General features: G+C 39.3%; 2 protein-coding genes across 15 annotated transcripts in view; one reads left to right on the forward strand and one right to left on the reverse strand.

The window, feature by feature from the left end:
* Nucleotides 1-961: 961 nt before the first annotated feature.
* Nucleotides 962-9,589, reverse strand: MKKS (McKusick-Kaufman syndrome). Of its 14 annotated transcripts, XM_027883569.1 has the most exons (7): nucleotides 8,808-9,213; nucleotides 7,827-8,056; nucleotides 5,337-6,237; nucleotides 4,805-5,222; nucleotides 4,155-4,330; nucleotides 3,424-3,534; nucleotides 962-2,950 (listed from the first exon to the last, which is right to left on the reverse strand). In XM_027883569.1, exons 3-7 carry the CDS (start codon nucleotides 5,793-5,795, stop codon nucleotides 2,510-2,512), a joined length of 1,605 nt encoding a protein of 534 aa, XP_027739370.1. In that variant the 5' UTR covers nucleotides 5,796-6,237; nucleotides 7,827-8,056; nucleotides 8,808-9,213; the 3' UTR covers nucleotides 962-2,509. The 14 variants fall into 14 exon arrangements, with proteins under 14 accessions (XP_027739370.1, XP_027739365.1, XP_027739356.1 ...); XM_027883564.1 differs by lacking the exon at nucleotides 8,808-9,213 and adding an exon at nucleotides 9,521-9,540 and having other exon boundaries at nucleotides 4,805-6,237; XM_027883555.1 differs by having other exon boundaries at nucleotides 4,805-6,237; nucleotides 8,808-9,215.
* Nucleotides 9,131-25,506, forward strand: part of SLX4IP (SLX4 interacting protein) — a 65,081-nt gene continuing 48,705 nt past the window's right edge. Inside the window, 3 exon segments of the mRNA XM_027883572.1 lie at nucleotides 9,131-9,225; nucleotides 10,527-10,610; nucleotides 13,211-13,259. Of these exon segments, the coding sequence (XP_027739373.1) occupies nucleotides 13,233-13,259 (27 nt within the window). The 5' untranslated portion in view covers nucleotides 9,131-9,225; nucleotides 10,527-10,610; nucleotides 13,211-13,232.

Genomic DNA, 25,506 nt, shown 5'->3' on the forward strand with positions numbered 1-25,506 from the left:
TAATGGTAAGTCTATTTGAAATAGGACAAAATAAAAGAAATAAGGAACCCTAAATTAATCAGTATTTTCAGGTGTTCACTTTGAAGTGTTAAATACCAAATGGGAACTGAAATACCAAACAAACAATGAACTGAGGAGCAACTATATTAAACTGGCACCTTACCTAAATATGCTGACTTAAGTGATTATAATATCAGCACTTCTTTTTTTCTCCTGCTAGGTCTGGAGCATTTAACACAGCTGGGAAGGCTGGAGATGAATTTTCTTACTTCTTGTGCATTATCAGTAGAATTAATAAAGTTTAAATTAATAGCCTCTGAGCAATCTGTGGAAATCAGACACGACTGGGGTCGTGATCAGAAAACGCTTGTCTCTTAATAATACTTGTATAATGTTAATTTTTCCCACTGAACAAATTTTAAATGCCAAGGGGAACAGCACTAAAACCACAGTGGCTTCTCAGAGGCCTTGCAACTGGGGATATTTCATTTTGTCAGCTTCAAAACACAGAGGGAAACCCTTTCAAATATGAAAGTTCAACAGCTGCTGTTGAATGGAGAGTCAAAATTCTATTTACTTGCATTTCAAACAGTATCTGAAGTTGTATTACTCACGTTACCCATTAAAGACGAGGCAACACAAACCACTAAAGGTTCAAGAGGCATAACTGAGGACTGAACCTGAACTGTCCATAAGCAGCAGAGTCAGCTGCTTATTTATCCTTTTCAGTCAGTGGGAGACAAAAACTCATTGTTATTAAAACTATCTATATATGAAACAATCTTTACTTCAGGTACAAATTAATTTTCAGCTAAAATTTGATTTACCAAAACTCAAATTTAATTTTTTCATAGTTTTCTAATCTGTGATTTCCCTCGTGGGAGAATAAAAACCGTTGTCAGCTCAGATTCAAGAGCTGTGAACCGACCTTCGGATACCAAGACAAAAGAACACTCACAAATACTTCTACTCAAATACTGTTTTAATTTTCACTTCACAGCTGTAGTCACTAAACTCAACATTTTTCCACGCATAACAAGCTGCTATTATAGGAAGTAAAATACTCTTAATTCAGCACTCTGAGTTAGAGACTCATAATTAGATGAAGTGTTACCAAGATTCTTCTGTGCCTGAAGATATACACCATCATTTGGCTTCATTATTCCTGATGTTTTCATATGGTTCATGGTGTATGGGAGGATCAAGATATGAAAGCAGCCTTTTTATTAATCAGCTTTGAACAGCCTCCATTCTCAAGCCTTGTAACATTCTTCCATAAGTTCCCAAAGGATGCCTTATAACACTGAAACAATCATTTCAGGTCATAAAAAGATAAAGAACTTTAAATAACTTTTCAATTTTTTTTTTCCCAGTGAGAAAATGATTATTTACGCTCTTAAAATTAAAAGGGCTCTGTACAAAAGGTCTGGAAAGATCTGGTTTTAATTACATGTTTCAAAACTGAGTTATAAAAAACAATTCTACTGCTTAGACCCAGTAAATGTATTAAAAACTTAAGAGACCAGGAAACAAATAAGCAGGCTAGACTATAACTGAGTTGGATGTTTTCTGGAGAAGCACACCATGAACAATTTGTCCCTTGGGACTGAAAACAAAGGGGGGGAAGAAAAGTGGCAAAGAAAATGAGTTTAAGCAAGAAACTGTAACACCCCTTTTTGATCTTGCATGCAAGCTGAGAATGAGAAAAAGTTTTGATCCTTCAGTCTACAGCCTTACTTAAAGATCAAAACAAGCCTGAGCAGCTTAAAGCCCCACTTCATTAAAAGAAGCCATGCACAGTCAAAGAGTTAATTGAATGGTAAGTGGGACATTCTTTCTTACAGCTTTGCTTAATGATAGAAACTTCACTATAGACTGTCCTGTGTTCCACAGAAGACAATCAAGGTCCAATTCACAGAAGTTTTTTTCTACCCAGTCGGCCATTTCTTTTCAAATCTTGTATAACCTATCTTAGGAGCTACAGGATGAGTTTTTTTAACTTGCTAAATAAATCGCAGACATGAATTAAAATCTTCCACCTGCACACAGTATATGGTGACAAGAACTTCAGAACAAAATTTAAAAACAAGTGGCTCAAGGTACCTGCTCAGGAAAGCCTTTTTTACCTACAAAGTTAAAAATGCCAGTGATAAAGTTCTGCTGCATTACAGAAGTCTGTTTGAATGTGTAAAGCTTTTCCTGAGACTACATGAATTCTAATCCATAACATGTTTACTCAGCAAGGGGATCCATTTTTCCCGTTCCTTTGAAGATGCCAGAGAGATAACAAACATCCAAACCTTTCCTTTATGCAGAGGGAAGAAGTGAAACATTTGAAAATGCTTGAGAGCACAGTAGAACAACAACGAGAAGAGTATTCATGGTCAACTGGTCCATTTAAAATTTCCGTTGTCTATTTCTAACCAAATGAAGTGCCTTAACACATTACATATTACCCTGCTTTCAATTTAGTATCTTGCTGTGCACCACAATTCCCATCAAATCAGAGCTAATTTTGCTCTTCAATTACGTATGAGAGATCCAGGATCAGGTTGGCTGTCTCCAGAGCTACCTGCAGGCCACTGCACTTTGCAGCGAAACAGTCCAACGTCAGAAGGTCAGTAACTTTTACTGAGGGCTCTTTAGGGCAGCCCTGGGTAACAGGAGAGCAAGACTGGCCTTCCAAAATCCTCCAGCTGAGGTCCCCCGTGTTACCATTAATCCCACAGCCACATTTTGAAACCACATCTGACCAGTTTGAGACAGAGGGAAAACCTGATGGAACAAACCAGCAGTGTCCATAAACCATGTCTGTAAGGATTTCTCCACCATCATGATTCAGAGAGCGAGCTACAGACTCCAGGGAACGGCAAAACCCATCAGCAACCAACTGGTATTGTGTCTGAGAACAACCAAGGTCTTTAAAAGTGCTGGTGGACAGACTAGAACTCTAAAAAACAAACCAAAACCAGAAGTTAGAACGCTGTTTTACAGAAGTGATTTTAAACATGGATCATACTGCTGCCTTTTTTTTTTCCCCCCAAACCAGATGGTTCAGTTCTAGCTAAAAAACTGTTTGTGTCATGATTATTCCCACAATAGGGAAGATTTCTAGACAAGTCAAAGTGGAGTTCTGCACTATCATCTTTCAATATAAAAACTCTACACATTTTAAAGACTTAAAAACACGCACTTACAATAGATACCTAAAAACTAACAAGTACAAATAACAGCATTAACAAGTCTGAAAGATGTAATTAACACCTACTGCTACAAATAGACCCCTTTGTTTTGCAGCAGGAGTTAGACAGCAAAAATCCCACATTAACATAGAAGAGATAAGAAGCAGTTTTAACTACAGCAGTTATTCTACATAAATTCTTAATTTTATTAAGCAGCTTTAAAAAACCTTGTCTTACGTACCTTGTGTCTTATGTATGAAGCCAGGTGAGTTTCTGTACAGCCCCCTCCTAACAATGCCACAGGTTCCTTCATGGTTAACTGTAACACATGTTCTGCAGTTTCACAGACACGCTGAAAAACACGTAAAATTCTTGTCAGATGTGCCATGATTAACAGGGTTCGCCCCAACAGAAAAAAAAATACTGGAATAAAATTTTCAATAGTTTCTAGTACAGATTCCAGAAACTTGAATTACATGTGGATGTAAAGCTGCTGAGTGATCTCCAAAACCATATTCACTTAATGACAAATTGTCTTTATTTGTCCACACTATGGAAAAGTGCACTTTATTCCTTCTTTTTGCAAAATAGGGTTATATATAAAAAGTCAATCAGTATCAATGACATTTCTAGAGCAACTGTTCAATACGTAACTATGCTTGACTACCGTTGCAAGTGTTGCTGCTGGCCTTTTCCTGGCAGTTTTTATTTTTATGCTCTCGTAGACCAAGTAATGAGAATGAAAATATTTATCCAGCACTGGCCTCAAGAATAGGTGAAAAATGTTCCTGTGTGTAAACTCCCTGTATTAAAACTGAGGTGATAAATGAATGTGAGCACTTCAAGGATTTTGAAATTCTGGAAACAAGAAAACTTCATTTATTTTCTAAACTCACTGTATTTTTATTTCTTATTATTTTTTCCATTAAAAGCATGACTTTCCAAGGACAGATTTCCGGAAAATTTACCTACCTTCAACTCATCCCAGGCTGTTTCACTTCTGTTACAGAGTATCAAGCTGCAGATAACTGTGTCCTCAGGAATTAGATGCACGAAATGTTTTGAAGCAACCCTCTCAATGCTGACATCTTTCAAACTGCCATAACAACCAGGAGGCAACAGGTGTATGGAAGCTATAGGCTTTGAACCTGCCAGCCATGAGAAGCAGAGCACCATCGTCAGAAGAGTTATCTGTTGCATTTCATAAAACACAAACTTTTCCCCCCTTGGCTTTGTAAATTATATATTTATCGTTCAGTACCTGCCATTTCAACCTACACAGGAAATCACGAACAGAAACCGCCATGTTCAAAGTGCAAGACGTGGTGATGGTTTGAGATTAAAAGTAAGGAAGTAATTGTCTCATTTACTATAACTGGATAACCCTCTTGCAGCAAGCAGTAATCACAGGTGTGTTGTGCCACTGCCAGAACTTGCAAAAGATCAATCTCACCTTAAGAAGCGGCTTTCAGACTGGAAAAAAACAACTCCTGCTCAGCTGCTAAGGCAGGATCCAGACAGAAATAAGAACCCTTACTGTGCAATGACACCGCCCCAGATAGTGTTGATCTCCTGATGGGAACTTGGAGACAACTGTTCAGTAAAAGAAACTCGCCTGTTACCTGTCATCCGGCTCAGGGGTTCCATCACGGACAGCCCAGCTCTGTCCACAGTCATGACACGGTTCTCCTTCAGGAACTGTTTCAAGGATGGATGGATCACTTTCTGGCACACTACCAGGCTGACCTCATCATTAACCAGCTGCTTCCCTACATTAAGCAATTGATTCAGCTCTGCCATTTCAAGAGAAACTCCGTGATGGACTGCTATAGTTCCTTCCTCAGGGCTGAAGCCATCTCCTGACATGGACACACAGAAAACTGCAATCTTGATCATGTTTGAACCGGTCCTTTTGACAGCAAGTGGTTTTCCCAGCTGAATTTCTGGTGTTTCTATCAGCAGTCCGGGAAGAACTGTAGAATCCATAACTCTTCTACCTTTCACAGGTACTATTACACACTTTCCTAAAACAGCATTAGTCTCAACATGACATGGAACTGTAAATAAAAAAGCCCTTAAAACCAGCGTGGTGAGATGCTCAACTTCTGCTTTATTAAGCATGCAAGCAGGTTTGCTTGTTAAAACACTACGTACCAAACAAGCCAGGGTCTCAACGCTGCTAAAATCCACGGACACCCGGCAACCACAAGCCTCAGATTTCAGGTAGTCCATGCACAAACCCAGGAGGTGCCTGGTTATTTTAGTGACAGTGCAAGATGCAACATTCAGGTTTCTGAAGCTTTCGATCAGGTCACAGCAAAGGATGGCGGTAAATAAGCCGCAGTCGCTGAAGCGCGAGCCGTGGTTCTGCACAGAGGCCGTCAGAACACGGAGCACGGGACTGCTGACGGAAAGGTGCCTCAGCAGAGCCGAGGACTGGGAAGTTGTACAAACAAAGCCTCCCACACCGTTGTGGAGCTGTTTGAGTCGACCAGCAGGACCATAGGAAGATTTAAATATTCTGCTGAGCAGAAGCAGCGACTGACAGGCCGTGTCTCTAGTTAAAGGTTCGCTAGTAAATAACGGAGGCTTTTTAGCTTCAAGACGAGACATTTTCAAAGTAAGATTTTAATTCTGGCCAACAGAACAATTCATTTGCACTTGGATCTATAATTCATAGCACTTTTAAAATTTAAAAGTAACACATTTTAACTCTTTGCAGCTAAGGATTATTATTTTCAGCGTGAAATGGTACATACAGTACAATAACATTCCTGTGACTGGTCACTGTGTCTTTCTTAAAATGAGGCTTAAATCATGTTGCAACATTGATGCATAATGACAGCAGGAAGCTATTTTCACTCATGACGATCTCTTTTGACTTCTGAATGTGACTGAGCAGATTTTTTTGCAACAAAGTTTACGAGCATGCTTCCCAAATGGACACCTATAACTGAGAGTCCTACTACAAGCAGCAAGTTCTTTCTATTCCAGGTAGTTTTCTTCATCTTTTCTGGCAACAGTCACAGATGAAAAGCTTCAGGGTTAGTTATACCTACAATTAAAACCAAAAAGATATTAGGATAATTTTATGACAATACTGCATAGCTTGAACTGCTACTTTATTTTTCACTAAGTCATATAAGGACAAATACTGCACCACAGAATCATTTTGGTTGGAAAAGACCTTCAAGATTAAGTCCAACTGTTCCTCCAGCACTGCCAAGCCTACCACTGAACCACGTCCCCAAGTGTCACATCTAAACATTTATTAAATACCTCCAGGTGAGGTATGGTGACTCAGCCACTTCCCTGGGCAGCCTGTTCCTGTGCTTGACAAGCCTTTCTGTGAAGACAGCTTCCCTAATACCCAATCTAAAACTCCCCTGGCACAACTTGAGGCCATTTCCTCTTGTCCTATCACTTGTTACTCAGCAGACTGACTCCCACCTCACTAGAACCTCCTTTCAGGGGGTTGTGAAGAGTGATGAGGTTGCCTCGAGCCTCCTTTTGTCCAGGATAATCATCCTCAGCTCCCTCAGTCACTTCTCATCAGACTTGTGTTCCAGAGCCTTCACCAGCTCCATTGCCATTCTCTGGACAATCTCCAGCACCTCAATGTCTTTTTTGAAGTGGGAGGGGCTGAGAACTGAACCCAAAATTTGATGTGGACCCTCACCAGTGCCAAGTACAGGGGGACATTCACTTCCCTGGTCCCGCTGGCTACACTATTCCTGATACAAGCCAGGTGCCATTGGCCTTGCCCACCTGGGAACCTGAATGCTTTTTAATCGAGAAAATCTATTAATCTGATCATTACTACAAGCATACAGTAAAAAAAAAAGGAGAAAAAACCAGCACAACAGTTATATGAATATTATATTGTTAATAACTTCAGTTCTGACCACCAATCTCTACTGTTTTACCTGAAGGTCTATAAGTAACAGGCAATTACAGACTTCACTCACTAAAGTGTCAAAACTACAGTGATAGTTTCGTGTGATGGTTTACAGTGATAGTAAAAACAGTGATGTTTATCTGTTTTTATTCAAAAACAAAACAACTGAACTCAGCACTGCTTGCCAGGCAACCACATCAGAAACAAATGATGTCCCAACAACTTGAGAAACCCGACAAAATGCTTAACAGGAAATTTTTTCAGTTCTTAAAACACTTTCAAACTTAAAGGGATATTTATTTACATTTCTAAGCAATCTCCACAGCACTTAAAACTTCCCTCATACTTAATTTTGTTCAGTTTTCCACTGTAATTACTATCTCTACAGAATACATTCCTAGGAAAAGTCATAATTGTTTCTGGGCAGTTTTGAGACTGAAAGGCCACTGTTACACTTCCAGTCATGAGAACTGGACTGTTGTCTTGAAGTTACTAGAATTTGTTTTTAAAGACACATAATACCATCACTCAATTGATCCCATCAGATGAGATTTAGCAGTAGTTTTCTGAGTTTTATCATGCACTTTTTGGGGCCATGTGGCTACAAGATTAACTCAGTTGCAAGGAAGAATAAAACTCTGGAAGACTCAGGTTAGAGCAGCAAGGCTGCATCTGTCAGAAAACTGTCATTTAACTGACTCATCTCCTCCCTCTAAGGCACAGATACAACTAATTAGGTAACTTACCTACAATACAAAGTACTAATGCTATTTTTCTTTATTTTTTTGATCGCTTCGCATCATGTATGTCACAATCCCAGGTTCTGGAACATAGTCCTCTGTCTTCATTTGGAAAATAGGACTGGACTTGATGTAAAACCAGCCCCAGTGTACCAGCCCAAGGCCAGTTCCCATAACAATCAGAACTTTGTAGTCCTTCCAGATGGTTTTAAGACCCATTGCAAACTGGCATCTACCTAGGTAAAGATAATTTATTATTTTAAATATATTCTAGAAATCCTTTTTTTTTTTTTTTTACCCTATAATAATAGCACTGAACAGATGAAGCTGAATACTAATACCTTTAATTACAGTGCAACAGATGACTAACACACAAAACAACATAAGAAAGTCTTACTTTGTGAACTTAAAAAAAAAAAAGGTGCAAAAATAACCTCAATTCAGGCATTTTGAAATGTTAATTGCTACACTTGCTTCGAGCTTTGGCATACTAAATCTTAAACACAACAAAGCAACAAAGCTTTATCTAATTACAAACGTTACTGCTCAGATGGTAAATATTTGAAGCCTTAAAGCAATTTTAAAATACACTTTTTTTTTTTTATTTTTTTTCCTCCCCCCGTAGTTAATACAATTGAATGACTAACTGAGCTAATAAAAGAATAAATATAGAACTTTTAACTTGCAGGAAAAGCAAGCTGTGATGCTTCTGACCCCACTTTACTCTGACCAGAGTGGCGGCTCTGCCTGACCACCTTGTGGTATCCGGAAGCTAAAACAGCACCAGCACAAACAGAATATTTTAATCCTTATATCATAAGAAGGTGGAAAACACTACTCTCCATTAAGAAGTACCCACTTCAAGAAGAAAGCCCAGGTTTTATACCAGCATATCTCACTGGGTTGAACAGCTACAAAGCTACAACTCAGGGTGCCCCTACTCCTCCCCGGCTCCATCCATCTGGTAAGTGTAAAAGCCCTACTAACCACCCCTTCGTGACGATGGGGAGCCCTCACAATCCCCTCCTCCTCCTTCCTCGCGTCCCAGCGACCTTGAAGCGCGGGCGGCTGAGGGGCAGCGGCTCCCTCGGGACGGACACCGCGGGCACGGAGCACCTGAGGCTTCTCTCCCCTTTGCGAGGGAGCAAGAAAGGCGCTGCCTAGGAGCCCTCCCGGGGAGGCGAAAACTCACCCGCCCCCGGCGCGTTCAAACGCGCCCTCACAGGAAGAAGAAGAAGGAGAAGAAGCACGACCCGGACGTTCCGCTCCCGCCGCGCAACCCCCCCCCGGCCGCCATTAGCCGAGCGCCGCGTCACTCGCGGCCCGGGCCCGCCTCAGCCCCTGGCGGCCATTTTGCGTGCGGGCAGCGCGGGGCGGGCGGTGGTGACGGGCGCGGCCATTTTGGGTAGGGCAGGAGAGCGGTGGGAGGCGGGCGCGGTGAGGGGAGAGGTACGGCCGCCTTGAGCCGCCCGGCTCCTGCAGGAGTGGCAGCGGCTCGGACTCTAAGCTCTCTTTCCTCCTTAGTTCAGCGTATGAGGGGATGCTCGGGGAGAGTCGGTGTTGTGCCTTTTGGCCCCGGCCGTGCCTCCCTCAGGCGCCGCCTCGGCGGGGTCGCTCCTGCGCCGCCCACCGCGCCTCTTCCCGGCCCGGCCGCTCTTAAAAATATGTATATATCTCTCAAAACTTTCTTCCTTGCTTACCTCCTCTTGCAGTCACTCCGCGTTACACGAGCGCGCACCTGTCTGATCTTTCCTGTGGGCGGGCAAAGATGCCCTGGCTGAAACAGGATCAAAAGCACTTCGTTCCCTGACCTCAGTGTTTCCTTAGCTCTTCACTCTTCTGCTTCGCTTTTCTTGTATTCACTCCTGTGGCTGCAGGAATAGTTTTCTTGTATTCACTCTTCTCCTCACCATACTCCCAGCTGTCAAGAATATTTCCTTTTACATTCGCATGCTAATGGATGTTTGTTTTCAGTTTCGTTTGTAGTTGTAGAGTTTATAACTGTAGCCAAAAGACAAGTATTTAATGCCTGATCTCCACACAGAAAGGAGCATCATGATTTTTTTTTTCACTTTATGATAATTTTTTTCGTTGTCCATTGTTCACTCAGCTATCCCACAAAAGTTAAAAAAAAAAAAAAAAAAAGATATTCATCAGTGCAAAAAGGTAATAGCCAGCACCTGTCAGTGACAGCCCTCACAGTTCCTCAGAACCTCTCCTTCCTCTCCTGTGCAGTGGTGTGGTGTGTGGGTAATGTTTTTGAGACTGAATTGTTGAACTTTAGAGGTGAATGGCCAATTCATGAATGAAGGAGTGGATAACAATGAGGGGCAAAGATGCTGACTTGTTGGAAGAGTAGTTTCCAAGGGTTAAGTGGAGCAATTGGCAACGGGTGGCATAAAAATCCTGAAATGGCAAAATTGTGAAAACTGGGATATGTCTCTTCAGGACTTCAAATGCTTTACTAGATGTGTGAATAGCTGAGTATTCCACTGCTCATCCCAAGCTTTGGATCTGCTAAAACTGATGAGTGCTAGACAGTGAATGACCCCAATATCTGAGGACTACGGAAAAGTTCAGGAAACTCCTCTGTTATGTTGCGATAATTCATCTTGAACTACAAAAATTAGCTACAAAAATAGTTAATATCAGATTACAGACCTCTTTAATCAGCGTTTTTGTGCTTGTTTGTGCCATTTTTTTCAGGTGTCCACCTGTCCCCGCTCAAGGCAAAGGCACCCAGAGATGGGCAGTGTGTGAACAGTTTGCTGCCATATCATCAAGCGTCTGGTACGAGTTCTCAGTTCCTCATTCCCTTTGAGCTCCAAATTCCCTCGCCACGGGAAGCTACTTCTTTGCTAAGGTAAGATGCTGTTCCTCAGCTGGCAGAGAACCCTTCTACTCGCTCTCTGGGAGGCCACGAGACACTACCTTCTCCTGAGTGTCCACCATTCCACTTGGCATCAAATTTAAGAAATAAATATATTCCACCACGTTATTTTTTCAGTGTGTCTCGCTCTAGCTACAAGCAACCTATGTGTTTAATTGTGAATCATGTTTTCTTATACACACAATGAAAACTTTAAATGTTGAAATATTACAAATACCACATCAAGACTTAAGAACATATATTTTTTTTAATGGATATAGTTTCTGAGAGGAGTTTTCCTGCCTTATTTTATTATCTCTACATTTCCTTAGGTAGAGTTTCCTTTAGAGGTTTGCAGGAGAAATGTTATTCCATGAAAAAGCCTTGTTGCCAAACAGTAGCAAGTGTAATAAGATCTGTGATTTTGGTGGGTTTTTGGCAAAGTATTTTGGGGCTAGTTGGCTTTTTCTTGTACAATTGCTGGATGCTTTTGCTCATTTTCTGATGTCTCAGTATTGGGTGTTTTTTCATCTGTGTCACTCCAGCGACCTGCCTGATGGCTCACAGGTGAGGTGTATTTTGTTTTCTGAGGGTTTGCTTACATTTATTGTATCTTCTGTATTTCCTTTCCCTTATCTATGTGGTCAGTGCAAAGAATGAGGTAGTTGGCAAACTCCAGGAAGAGCAAATTGAACCAAAGTTACCTTTTTTTTTTTTTTTGGGGGGCTATCTTTTTCCTTTTAATGTTTCTCCTCTGTTATTTTGTAAATTGGATTTGGAGGGGATTTCAGTCTGCCAGCAGTTCTTCTCACAACAGTATTGTTGCAACTGTGTTATTCTGGAAGGTGAATTGTTACAAAAAGATGCTGGCAGGGTGAGTTGATTCATGCTTTGTCTGTTCTCAAGGAGAACACGAGCATTTTGTTAAGAGATGATACTCTGGCACGTTTTGTTGCAACTCTTCTTCGTATTATTCCTACTGTAAAGATTAATGGGAAGACATTACTGGTCCAGATATTGTTCTTCAGGAGCAATGTTATGAGGAGCTGAGAAGCTCCGATGGTTTTCACTTGGTGGCTGCCATTTCCCTTCAGCGTCTCTTCTGAACTGGTTCTGGCAGCTGCTGTTTCAGTGATTTCTGAGTTTCATCTCCTGCTGGGATTCTTCTTACAGCTTCTCTTCTATGTTTGCTTTATTCTGTTATTTTAAAATCAAATTTGCTTTATGTATCTTTCTGCTTACTATTACTGTACAGCTGATAAAAGTTCTAACTTAGACCTTTTTTCAGGACAGAGTTGAAACATTTTATTAACTATATTAAAGTTTATTTTCAGTAGTTACTTGGAGAGTGCTTCTCAGTTCAAACTCATTTTAACCTGGTTACTGTAACAGCCATTTCACTTCTCACTGTTTGCCATCCTTTTACTGGTTTTTGTATCTTACTGCTTGAATATTGATATGACATTTAGGAAAAAAATCATGTAAGTAATTGGGAGTTTTCCTTCAGCCAGTACATGGAATTGTGCCCTCACTACTTTCACGTTTTCTCAGTTATTTTGAAACCTTCTGTCTCAGCATTTGAATATTTGGAATGGAAGCCCAGTGTTTATTGAGTTCAACAGGATTACTGTTGAATCTTAAGATCAAGATTACCTGTGCTATGCTGTGTAGCTGTAAAGTGGGTGTTTGTCTTGTTTTGCACTTGTTTGAAGCTAAACAGGCATAATGACTGCATTTTGGAACATTTAAGTTGTAGTGCTAGGGGTTGGCAGGAAAGACTTCTGTGAGTTAAACCTCATTTTGTACTTTTGACAAGTCAATGTTTAGCTGCTGTTTATGTGGAGGATGAGGAACTTCCCAAGTAGCTTCAGTGCTTTGACATTAATTGTTGTCAGTTTGAAAAAAAAAATTTTGGCCATTAGTTGAAGATTTCTTCTTGAGCCCAGGGGAGTGTGTGTTTAATTTCCAGCATGAATTAATGCTTCCTGAGTTCCTTGGAATGGTCTGAGGCAGGGTCAGGGGCTGTGCAGCTGAATGCACTTCACTCAGGATCCCAAATTAAGCCATCTAGATCCTATTTCAGATAACCAAAGAAGATGTCTGAAGTTCACTTTACTTTGTGCAACCACAATAGGGCTCAGGTTGAGTTGCTTTTAAGTGTGTTGTAGTCAAAAATTTTAAATATACATGTGTATGTGTTTATATAATTATATATATATATGTATGCGTCCTATGTGCACCAAAAGCTGTAGTTTGTTACTTAAAAGAGTTCTAACTTTATATTTCATATGTTAGATGTGAAGTGCCCAAACAGTTATGAAGTTCACTAAAAGAAATCAACACAGGTAGCAAAGTAATTCTCATTTAAATAAAAATTTTCTTTGGATTTCTTAAAGCAGAGTGTAGGATTTGAAGAACAGGAGTGCTGAAAAAAAATGAGTAATAGGTGTAAAAATCCTTCTTGGTTGGTATGGAGATCTGTTTCTCGGGTGCTGATCACTGTTAATTGATATTTTTGTAGGACCAGCTTACACTGACCTGTCATGGCATCCAACAAATTTGTCATTAAGGTAAGTAGAATGTAATAGCTTTAAAAAAAAATCCGTAATATTCCTTAGAATGTATATGCTGATTTTTAAAGTTAATGATGAATCCTTCAGGCTTCTGGTCATAGTAACATACTCTTTATCACCTTTTCTCTCTGGAAGCGAAGTTTGAATAATTTCTGTGTCACGGCAGAGTGTGTCTGAGGTCAGCTGAAGATTAAAATCATGTAGCTGAAAGTGATTAGTTGTGTAGTTAAAATTAGAAACTGCATGAATTCTCAGTAAAACAGTGCTTGCTACCTGAAATAAAATTCTTTTCTCACTGTCGTGTTGTTATTTGTGTCCTTCCCAGGTAATTTAAGTTCCTGGTTTTAAGGTGCGGCCACGTTCTGAAACTGTTTATCACACTTGACACTTTATTTGCTTCTTTTTTTTTGCCTCGTTTCCCATTTTCAGGGATTAGTTGTTTCACATCCAGTAAAATGCCACTGAAGTTTATTTTGCAAACAGTCCCAGACTCTTGATTACGTATCTGAAGCCTAATGCTTTTCAAAACATTCTGTTATAAACATAGCACTTCATAATTCCTCTCCTGTAACTATATCAGTTTATCAATAAATAACACTAAATGGGATTAGCACAATATATTATTCTCCTGGAAATGTTTTGTCGAGGAATTTTCTGAACAGAAGAGGCTTTTTCCCTTGTGGATAAGCTTGGGTTTTTTGGAGGGCAGCTACAAAATCCTTCCTGCGCGCTCAGGCAGTGGAAGCTGTTGAAGCCTGGTTTTGTGGGTAACCAACCTGTTCAGCACTCAGACCAAGCGCTTAATTTTTGTGTGCTGTGTGTTCTTTTCCAAGGAAAACTGCTGGCATTTAGTGGGATGATGTTTGCTTTAATTTTTTTACTGCTTAACAGGATGCTAAACCTTTAATTGACAGTATCATGTCTAATTTACTGCTGCCGAGCTGATACAGGAGTTAGGAGAAATATCTTTGATTTTGATGGGGCTCTGAGCAACCTGGTCTATTTGAAGTGCCCTTTTCCGTGGCACAGGGGTTGGAGCGAGACGATCTTTAAGGTCCCTTCTTACCAATTTTATCTGGGAATGTCCGTACCGCGATGTGATGGTCCATTATTTCCAGTAGAGGGAGCCGTTGGCCCGTTTTTGAGAGGCGATCCCAAGCTTGGCTTAATGGGCAATTAAGAGGGATTGAAATGAACTAATTGATGCACTAAAATAGCTTTAAACCTTAGTACAAAAACCATAGTTAAGTCCTAAGTACGGTGTCTTCACCTGCCAAGTGTCTGGATGCTGCAGTGTTGGGATTTGCAATAGGTAATATTTTATGCAAATTAATTTGATCAGCAATTGTCAGTTTTAGGAAATATTGATACTTCGTAAAGCATTGCATGGTAAAATACCCCCAACATATGAATTTAATTAAGCTTTCTCTGTGTGTTGCTAAAATATTTTACTGCTGTTCTGGGAAAGAAATCTTAACTTTAATTGGTTAGGCTTAAAGCAAAATCTTGAACTCTATATGGATTTCAAAAATAATATCACTAGGGCCCTGTTTAAACCTTTGGACAAAGTAGAAAGAGTTGCTCTTCCAGAATTGTGTAAATGGACTTTATTCATGCCAAGCTGCAGAACTAAATATAGTAATTTTTATGGCTGCAATAGAAAAATTTCATTTACTGTTTTCTGCAATTTGTTCGTATGCCAAACACAGAAGACTTTAAGTTGTTACTACATTTTAATAACTCAACTCAAAGGGAAGCTTTTTTTATTCTACTGTTTCCTGCTTTGAGAAATGTAGAGCTCTGTTCTTTCTCAGATTTGTAGGCTCTTGCAAGCACATAGATTAAGGTAATTATAGTTTCAGTGTTCCCTCTGGTCATCCAGCTCACTCTGCAGTTGATTTTTCAGCAGTGTTGCTCCTTCTTATCAATCTAATTATTGCATGCTGGACATACATATGTAACTTTTCCGATCCTTCAAACTTTTTGGTTGCTTTAAATGGCAAGTTGATTTGAAACACGAGCAGAGTTTTCTGTTTTATAGTGGGAACAAAAGATGGAAATGATTGGTCAGCAGAATGACAGTGGGACTGTAATGGCATCGGTTTTCCCCTTCATTCTGCTTTTGTGTGTGTGGGTGATGTTCTTTATTTTATGTTGATGTATCTTTATGTAATTGTTAAGATACTGACTTATAACCAGAGGCATCTTAATATCTCTCTTTGGGTATGTTAGAAGTGCTCCATAAAAGAAAGTGTGTATAGCAAGAATGTTGATTATAGGCCCTGACATTAGGAAGAAAGAAATGTCCTGTCAGACAACACTCCAGGATGGACTTAGTGCTGTCCAAGTCATTTTAGGGCCTTCTCACAGACCTGTAGATGGTCTTGGGTCTGGAGTAAGAAAATGAGCAGTTTATTTTGATATTTCAAATGCTTTCTTTTTTTAGCTACTGGCTGAAATGTAATACTGTGACAGCATGATCAGCTCTGCCTGTCTGGATGATTCTTAGGTGGTGTCTAAGTGGGCTTGACAGGTTAAAGTTCTCGTTTCTGTGAAGTGTGTCCATTGGTTCAGTTGATCAATATTTCTGTAAACATTTGTGGTTAAACCACAACAAATATTTTTGTCAGAAAGTGATGTGTTTGCTTCTTCTTGGGAGTCGTTTGGAGAGTAAGAAATGAGGGAGGTGAGTAGGTTTTCTTACCTGATTTTTTAATTTATCTCTGATCCCATATAATGAGTGATGAGGGACAATAGATATGTTTACTGCTTATATTGAGCCCATAGGTAGATGACTGCAGTGCTCTCAAGTGCAGAATAAGGAATGCTGTTTGTATTTGAGATAATTTTTGGTGTATGTTGTGACTGCTCTGTTACTAGACTGGTAGTACAGCTGCTTGTTTTACACACAGAGCTGTGAACTTGCTGGCTTTCTGATTGCTGGTTTGAGAGCTAGGGCTTGGAGTTTTTTTGAGATTGCTTACTTAAATTAACTAATAAATACAATGTTTTCTGATGTTCATTTCTTGTCCCCGTTCTAAACCAAGACATTTGTATGTGAAATTCCTGTGGTTGGAGTACTGACAAGGATTTCAAAGGAAACAGGCTAAGATTAGGTTTCTGTGATTAGATAGAATTTGTAGCAATATTTTAAATATTAAAACTAAGGTACAGGTTCTCCAAACTGATTAAAGGTTGCTGAATTTTACATGTACTGTGTGTCTTTAAAAACGAATAAATAGCTATATTAACTATTAAATAGTGATTTTTCTGGAGAAGGAGTTTTCCTAAAGCAGCACTGCTCAGAACAGCTGGAAATGCAGGTGGTTGGAATTGTTACTATCAAGGAGCATCACACACTTCACTCAGCTGTCAGGTTTGTTTCTGTGTGAGTGCATAAAGAATAATACTTGTCTAAAAGGACTTAAAAGTCTTAAGGGAGATGATGAAAAAGAGGTGTGGGGGGGATACGATTGAAAATAGGAAGTGCACACAATAGTAATGTGGGACATCTATTTAGTTCTCTTTCTTAATGCTCCACTTAATTCCCAATTTCATGGGACCAGATATGGAATGGCTCAAGTGATGAGTAAATAAGTTCCAGAAGAAACAAAAGAGGAAGTTGGGAGGTAGAGGGGGGAGGAAAGTTAAGTGTACAGTCTAATTCTAAATCTCCTGGAGTCAGTGGGAGTTTCCTCACTGACCTCAGAGGATTAATTTTCAAGCCTAGGGAAATGATGAGTGGATGAAGAGTTGAGAGATTAAAGTGTTAGCTGAAGGAGAAAGGAGTAGGAAGCCAGAGGGATAAACATCCATAGTGAAAACACTGCTTTCATGGGGATCACTTCAAATAAGGAATAAAAGGATGGTTCAACTTGCATTACTTTTTTTGCTAATTCAAATCTGATTAGTTTTGAAAGGACCACTTGTGCCTGAAAATTAGGTTTTTGCTAATTCTGAGCACTACACCAGTGTGGCAGTGATATGGGATTCTAAATACACACCATACTAAGTAATACAATTGTTTAAATGTAGTTATTTCCATGATATTTGCCACGTGCCTCATTTCTGACCAGCACTTAGCAGAGTTTCCACCTCTGCTGTTGTGCTGCGTGGAGATCTCGGTGGTACAGCCTGCTTGACCCCAGAGTCCAGCCCTGCAGCAGGAAGGGATGGGAAACTTAGAAGGAGACTTGAATCTCTGAGTCCAGCAAAACATCAGGGCTTAGCAAAGATGCTGTGTGGGGTCACCAAGTGTCTTTAGGTCCTGGGAGAGGCTTCAGCTGATGCTGTAGGTGAAATTCTTCAATTCTTTCCAGTGGGTTCAGAGGGAGGTTAGTAGGCTGGGAGGTAAAGGGATCCACATTTTGTGTAATACCTGGGACAAGCAGTTTAATGATGCAGTTTTTGCTTTCGACGTTATGATCATGAGAATTTAGTATAAATTTTTTTTGGAGTTGTTTTTATGTGGCCTCTCTCCACTTTGGGCAGTGTAGGTGGATTCTCATATGTGGAAGTTATCTGAGTATTTGATGTCTGACTGTGTTCTGACAGGATTATGAAAGGGAGAAGAATGACAGACAACACATTTTTATTCTTTCCTGATGTTTCATCCACGTAGTTCACAACTTCCTTAAAAGGCATCTATTTTTAAAAGCAAAATTATCACTTAGTTTCAATTCTCAAATAAAAGATTCGTTTCTGGACATTTTGTGTTCCATTTTCGGGACACTTTGTGCTCCCCGCAGCACTTATTCAACCATGACTTTGCAATATTTCTCTTGAGTCAGTGGCCAAACTTTTCCTTCAATAAATGGCACCACAAGACATGGCAGAAAATCATATTTCGTTCTTGTGCTGCAGCCAGTGCTGAGCGTGAGCCCCGATGACACTCAGCTATTGTGAAAACCCTCTAAACTGCTGATAAAATGATGACTCATGGTCACCTGATGAAAACACATTCATTACCATGACTCCAGAAAGTTTAGCTCCCATGGAAGTGTTTCACTTCCCACACCAGTTCTTCTAAAAGAGATGATGATGATGCAGTTATTTTCTAACAGTTGACAGCTGCTCATTTAAGCTGTGACAGTGTGGTTGGCAAAAACTATGAATTCCAGACTTTTTAAAATAATAGTTTAGGGAACTAAAATCTGTATGAGCTGTCAAGGAGTCACTAACTTTCTCCACAGTGTTACTTGGAGTGGTTTCTAATCAAATTATATATTTTAGATTTCATTTACCGCTCCTAATTCAAGTTCTTTTTGCAGTGGATCTGACCCAAACCTCACTGATGTCAATGGGCTTTGGATCAGAGCCTGGAGGAGTATATTGGTAGCACTGTAGCTTAACTAAGGACATACTAATTTATCCTTAGATCACTTTATCTGTGTTTTTAATGCTGTTGGTTGGAAAAATATGCAAGAGTGATGCAGCCACATAATAAAATATAAATCAATTGTAGTTCCAGAATGAAAATAGTAAAATTAAATCCCATGTGTTGCTTACTTGGGATTGTCTAGGGACTGTGAAAGGATGGATTAAAAATGGAAAATAGAACTATGAAGAAATCATTACATTAGACTTCAGATGTGTATGATTTTATGATATAAAGGAGAAAAAAGTTCTCAGCAAGTAGTTGAATGCAAAGTTGAATGCAAGATGGGCCATTCACTCTTAAATGATCAGGAGTCCAACTCGTGATTTTTATCTTGCACTGGTTTCTCTCTTTTCACTGGAAATATTTCTAAGTCACAATGTTTAAGAAAGTCAACATATTAAGGGATTTAAATTGAGAATGATTGGAACTTTTACTAGAATGGATAATGAGAAATATAAAAAATACCAATTTCTTTTTTAACAGATGTTGACTAAGTAAAATTAATGCTTTAAAATCTAGCATGCAGAATCCTACAATTTTTTAATTATATCTTCACTTCCATTTGTTTTTTTTCCCATTTATTTTCCAACTGACTCATTTTAAACTTAAATGATGAACATTATGTATGTATTCTGTGCCAAATACTTGGACTTGTCTAGTTTGAAAAATAATGGTGTCATCAGAATTGAAAACTAACTTCAGATATTAAGAAAAAAAAAGGTAGAAACAAGATAGAGTTCGTAAATGTTGTCATATCAATCATCCAAACTTTGCCAACAAATTACATATGGAAAAGTCATAGCTTGTTTGTAGGGTGATGTTTTTTTCCCTGAATACCTCTCCTCCATTTTTAATGCCACAAGCAATGTCGTAATGAAAAGGCAAAGGTGTGGCAGATTTAATAAAGAAATTAAGTAATAATGTTTGAAAATCCTTTGAAATACCTCTTCAATCCATACTGTGGCTTGGATCTTAATTGACAAAAGAGAACTTTGAATGAGGCCTGCAAAGGAGACAACTCTGCCTTCTTGCTACAAAACAGTGTTTTGTAGGAGCGTTTCACTTGGGAAAGTGGGAAAAGAACAGTTTGTGGTCTTGATCATGTGCAGATGTTGTTGAACCAAAGCCTTCACGTCAGTGATTTGAGCGTTTCGAGGTGATCTTTTCCTGTTGCCTGTTAACACTTTGCTGGGGAAGTGCAGCCCATTTGTGAAGCCTTAAGGGCAAGTGTCATCTTTCTTGGGTTTGAAGCTTCACTGTGGGCTCTTTGCTGTTGCTGCTGGTGGTGTGTTTCACTGACAGAGCCTCGTGCATGAAATCCTCCATCTCCAAGCTTCAGCAAAGCAGATTTTATTCCTTTCTCTGTGTAACATGTACCTATGAAATAGCATTCAAGTGGAGAATCACTGTAAAAGTGTTGCATCAAAAGCTGGCTGGACAGTAGTCAGTTGTCAGTCTCAAGGGAGAGGGAGGAGAAGAACAGAGATAAGGAAGAATGACACAGTGGTTTCCACACAAGAAAATGCGTCACACCCACAGAACGTTTTCTCAGCATTTTCGTATCATTGATGACTGAGGTTTGTAAAGTTACTTCAAGACTTTTATCCTCATTTTACTCTAAAATGTTGTGCAATAACTAGGCTAAACTAAGCTCTGTCTCATGTACAAGGTCCTCTTTGCCAGGTCCTGCTTAGTTTCCAGGAATTAGTAAGTAAGGTGCCTGGCGTATCTGACACCACTCAGCTGGTGAAATTATAGTTTATGTAGGATATAGTTAAATACAGCCTTTCAAGCTCAAGCCAGTATTCTCCTGTTTTAAACTCAGAGGGCTGCCTTTGTTCCTTGAATTTACCAGTGATTTAATAACAATCGTAATGGACCAAATATACACGGTTGTGGTTCACCCTGCTTTGTATCATACAGATAAAGGCTGATAGAAGAGCAACATATAACCCTGAACAGAAAATATTTGCTGAACTAAAGAGGTGGGAAAGAGCTGAGTCTTCAGCCATTAAAGAGGATCTGTTCAATGCCAAGATCCTAGGATTTGACAGTTGGTAGGGTCATGTAGAATATAACTTTCCCTCCTTTCTTTTTACATTCCTGTAGCAAAAAAAAAAAAAAATAAGAAGGAGAGTAATTTAAGTAGCTCTAGCAGACTGTGTTGTCCTGCCATAATAAGGTAAGTCTTCCAGTTCAGCAGTGGAAAACAAACTCAGAGTTACTCCCTTTGTGCTATTGTCTGCAAGTCTCTGGTTCTCATTTGGCTGGGTGTTAATCTGACACAGTCACAATCCATGGGATTGTGCTCAGGGAATGCACAAACAGCTTGCGTGATTGGAGTAAGCCTGACACATCAAAAGTTGAAAATGAAACCCATAATTTAAAAAAGCAATCAAACAACAACATAGTCGCATCTCTACCAATGAGTACTGAGTGCTTGTAGTATGACATTAAATAGCTGAGTAGCAGTGAGTGGTGATTAAATCATTGTTGGCTGCCGTGGATGGAATAAAAGACCAACATGGGTTTACAGATTTCTTCAGCAAATTGATGGAACTTGTCATTAGTTTTAAATGTTTGTCAGTTTATGCATGTTTCAGTAAATTGAGTAGAATATTAAATTTGTGTGGTGAAAACAAAGTGGTGTTTAGAGATGACCTCAAAAGACAAAAAAATGTTAAGGAAAATGTGTCTTTGTCTATATCTCTTCACCCTGATAATTGGCAGGAATTTTGATTTGTGGAATATTTGGAGGGTACAACTGGGGTACTTGCTGATTATGAACTGGAAACAGATTTAATTACAGATGCTCAGCATATTCTGCATAGTTCAGAAAACTCTTTGCTAATTTGAAGCCATTTTCTCTAGGGCTATTAGAGGTGGTTCATTTGTTGTTGCTATTTTGGAGAGGCCGACATTACTGAGCATGCTGGAACTGTTGGGATTTAACCTGGTTTTGTAAACTCCTATTTGAACCATGATGCAGATTTTAGGAAGGAAAAATCCAGTGAAGAAGAATACAGTAAAAATACTGGTAGAAGTGAAATGTTACTCAGATATTTAGAACCTGCCTCTTTGGGATCTATTGCAAGCATCAAGGAATCTCATAGTATTTCAAGCTGAACATCTAGAAAATCACTTCTAGCTCTGTTGTTGGTAGCCAGAAGGTAAGTTATTCGTGGACCATTATGAGGCAGCATTCACACTCCAGGCAGAGAAAATTCAGGTGGCAAAATACAATTTTAGATTTGTAAGTAGGCCAGGCCATTTGTTACAAAGTATTATGAATAGCACTGGTGAGCACAGATTCTCAAAACATAACAGAAAGTTTGATCTTCATTGTGGACCACAAATTCAGAACTAGTTTAGAAGGAGAAAATACACTAGAGCGACTAGTGACTTTAGATTGACACAAATCTAGTTTGTGTCACAAATTGTAGTTTCAGAATAGGCAAGAAAATTGTGCTTGAGCAGGTAAACTCATTCACCGTGAGCATCTACTCTATAATAATGCCCAAATCCAGATCATCCAGGTTGCTGCTGGCTGTCATCATGTTGGTACTTGGTGTTTGAAATCCTACTTCCTTCCCTTTGGATTGCCACACAAATTCGGTGCGAACCAGTGGCACACTCACTTCTCTCATTTGACCATCTGCAAGTCAGTTCAGTGACCCTCAAGAAGTTTAGATTAATTTCCCTGTGTTTTCAGTAATGCTTTGGATCTTCTCAGAAATGTCAGTATGCTGCATGTTTAAATACCAAAGTAGTAAGACATTAGTCCAAATCTGTTAAAATGTAGTTTAAATGCTGTGTTTTCCATTACCTTACTAGTGTGGTGAAAAACAAGCAAGATTTCATACTTTTCTCGTGGGTTGCACGATGGAGGTTCCCATGTATTTAGGGTGAGGGTTGCAGGCTTTATGAGAAAGTGAAAACACTACAAGAATTCCTTTCTGTGGGAGCTCATTCTCAGCAGCAAAGATCTCCCTTGCTTTTATTTTCATGTTTACAGCAGCTGTATAGACCTTACAAATCAGACAGAAATAGAAAAAGGAGTAAAGTAAAAAGTGGCAGGGTTGTGGAACAGGCTGTGGAAGGTCAGTGTCCTATTGGGGTGGGAACAACTTTGGCATAAGCTCTTACTGGTCTGACTGTTATTGAATAGCCGGGGGATTATGTTTAACTTTTTTAATTGCAGCTAAATGCAGATTACAAGGATGAAAATACAAAAATGTACCATTTATTTTCTGAGGAACAGATTGCACAGGAACAGGTAATGGGATTGGAATGATTATGCTGCTACCTAAAGAGAAAGACAACCTGCCGCTGAATACTTGTGTACTCTGGAGTTCCCCTCTGTGACTTCCACAGGAAGGTTTTGCAGTCTGACATTGCACTCAGTAAATTCTCAGCCTTTCTTGGTGGTTTGCAGCTGTCTCCAACCAATCCCTGAACGTTTCTGGACTAGAGCAAAAGCTGAATGTTTACAAATAATTCCCCACTGAAGAAATGGGCAGCATAATGCTCTATTTGGCTAAAAAAAAATAAACAGGCTCCAGCAGCCAGGCTCCAATTGCCAGCCTGCCAGGCTGGTAGAGTCATGGATATCCAGTGATGCTGCTTGGGATGTGCCTCTCTGGGACACTTTAGATAAAGAGCCCCCTCTTCTGAGGAAGAGATGGAAAGTGCTGTTAGTGCACTGAAGTTCTGCCTGCTTACAGAGCCCTACTGCTTCCTCCAGGAAACTCAGAAGGACCCCTTTCAAGGGTCATTTACTGTTTGTTTTCGTAGTGAATTACCCTTCATACATATTTCTTTTCTGTTGGCTCCTTGGTCATTTCCCTAATTTGGGAAGGGTACTTTTAAAGGCTTTTGGTGACATGTTTATTTTTCCTAAATGCCTATGGAACAGAAATGCAGCCTCAGGAGGGCAAGTGTGTCCCAAGTGGAATTAGAATGGTCCCACAGTGTTAATTCGGTTCATCCATTGTGTTCCTTAATTTTTCCATTTTAATCCTGTAATTTTAGAGAAGAAACTGTTTTGAGGACTTTGCTTTCTGTGCACACATTAAAAAAAAAAAAATCAACAGGGATAAGCACATGAAAAACTTAATAGGCAGTTTCTCCTTCCCCCTTTACCTTCTCACGTGTGCAAATTAATAACTGGGGGAAGGAGAAGGCAAACAGGACCAGGAATCTGTCTCTAACCTTTCTACACCTTGATAACAACCTTGGACTTTCAATTTGTTTTTTTTTTTTTCACTGAAATCCTAGGAATTTCAGCCATGGGTAGTGACGTTCACAGATAGAAGCTGGAAAGGTGGTGGCCTCTGCCTTTTATTGCTGGCTGTGGCAGGACGTCTCAATGAGTGTGAAAATATTGAGAGTTCTTGCGTTAAGCAATTGAAAAAAATGCTTTTCTTTATGCTGCACACTTGCCTTTTAAAAGTGTTTGATTGCTAGACAGGGAATGGGAAGCCACATGGGACAGCTTGATCTGCTTTACCTATGGCAATCTTTAGCTGTAAGTATATCGCTGGTAAAGCTACTAATTGATCTTTCTCTGTTAAAATAGCTGCATCTTCTTTTCCCTAATGATTTCACAGTGCTCTCTCCTCAGTAAAGCATGAGAGCAGGAAGCCTTTGTTATTTGTTAAAAAAATAGAAAAAAGAAAAAAAGTAGTTACAGGAGATTTTCCCAGTGGTTTCTAAGTAGATCAGCAACATCAGTTTGCAGCAGACATTAGTTAAGAGCCAGTGAGTTAGAAATTTAAGACATTTATGTACCAGAGCTGTGATATAATAGTTACACTTGCATCAAAATTAGAGTAATTTAATACCTTGATGTGATTAAAGAATACAAGTGAAATTACCCCAGTTTCAGAATGTCTTGGCTTTTAGCAATGACGTTTGTTATTTTTAATTTCTGGATTTTTTTTTTTCTCCTTTCTAAACAATGTAAAGGGAAGAAAAATTAACTTTTGTGCAACACAAGTCCTCTGTTTAGTTTTAGAAAAGCTTTGTTTCAACTCCTTTATTAATTACTTTTAGAAAAGGAAGCAAAGGCGTAGGTATAAGTATGTTGTAATGCTCATTTTCAGAACTTTAAATCTCAGTGCTTTTAATATTTGCAGTCTGGCATTGATTGTAAGTATAATGGGTTGTTTCATGCTGCTTCTCTTTATATTCATGGTTATGATACTGAAATGTTAAGACCACACACAGACAACAAGATCTCCAGCCACTTACACATGTAAACAGTCTGGCTTTTTACAAAGTGGAAAAATATTTCTTGTGCAGTATTTTAACATGATCAGCATGTTAAGGCTCAATCTGCAACTGTGTCAACATTTCTTTGGCTGTAACCATTAATTCTGTAGCCTCTTGATAATATGTAAAATGTGAGACTGGTTTGTTTACTACTGGGATTTGTCAGCAATTACTGTCTGCATTTAGCTTAGTGCTTTCAAATATATAATAGATCAAAGAGTTATTTTGCATCATCACTGAGGTTTTAGTAAAACAAAGGATTTTTTTTTTTTTCCCCAGCTGGCTTTGGGCTCTTCAAAGGGCCATGGAGCAATAATTTTGATAAATATTGTTCTTATACCTGTTAGATATTCGTAGGCACAGGTACAACACATGAAATAACCTTCTATAACTACTGTTGCACACGAATTTAGCTCTAGACACAGGAACAGGCATCCCTTTCTTGAGTTCTCTTGAGACCTGGCACGGCCTCAGCATAGCTGAGAATCTTTGTTTTGTTTATTTTGGTGTAATCAATGCATGTTTTCAGCATTCTTATTACCAGCAGGAGCTGCAGGTGCTGTGGTCATGTGCAATATTATCTGAGCCCCA

Source organism: Empidonax traillii, unplaced genomic scaffold (genome assembly GCF_003031625.1).
Source record: "Empidonax traillii isolate 1590-97213 ecotype Southwest subspecies unplaced genomic scaffold, ASM303162v1 scaffold128:size1411021, whole genome shotgun sequence".
Lineage (NCBI taxonomy): Eukaryota > Metazoa > Chordata > Aves > Passeriformes > Tyrannidae > Empidonax > Empidonax traillii.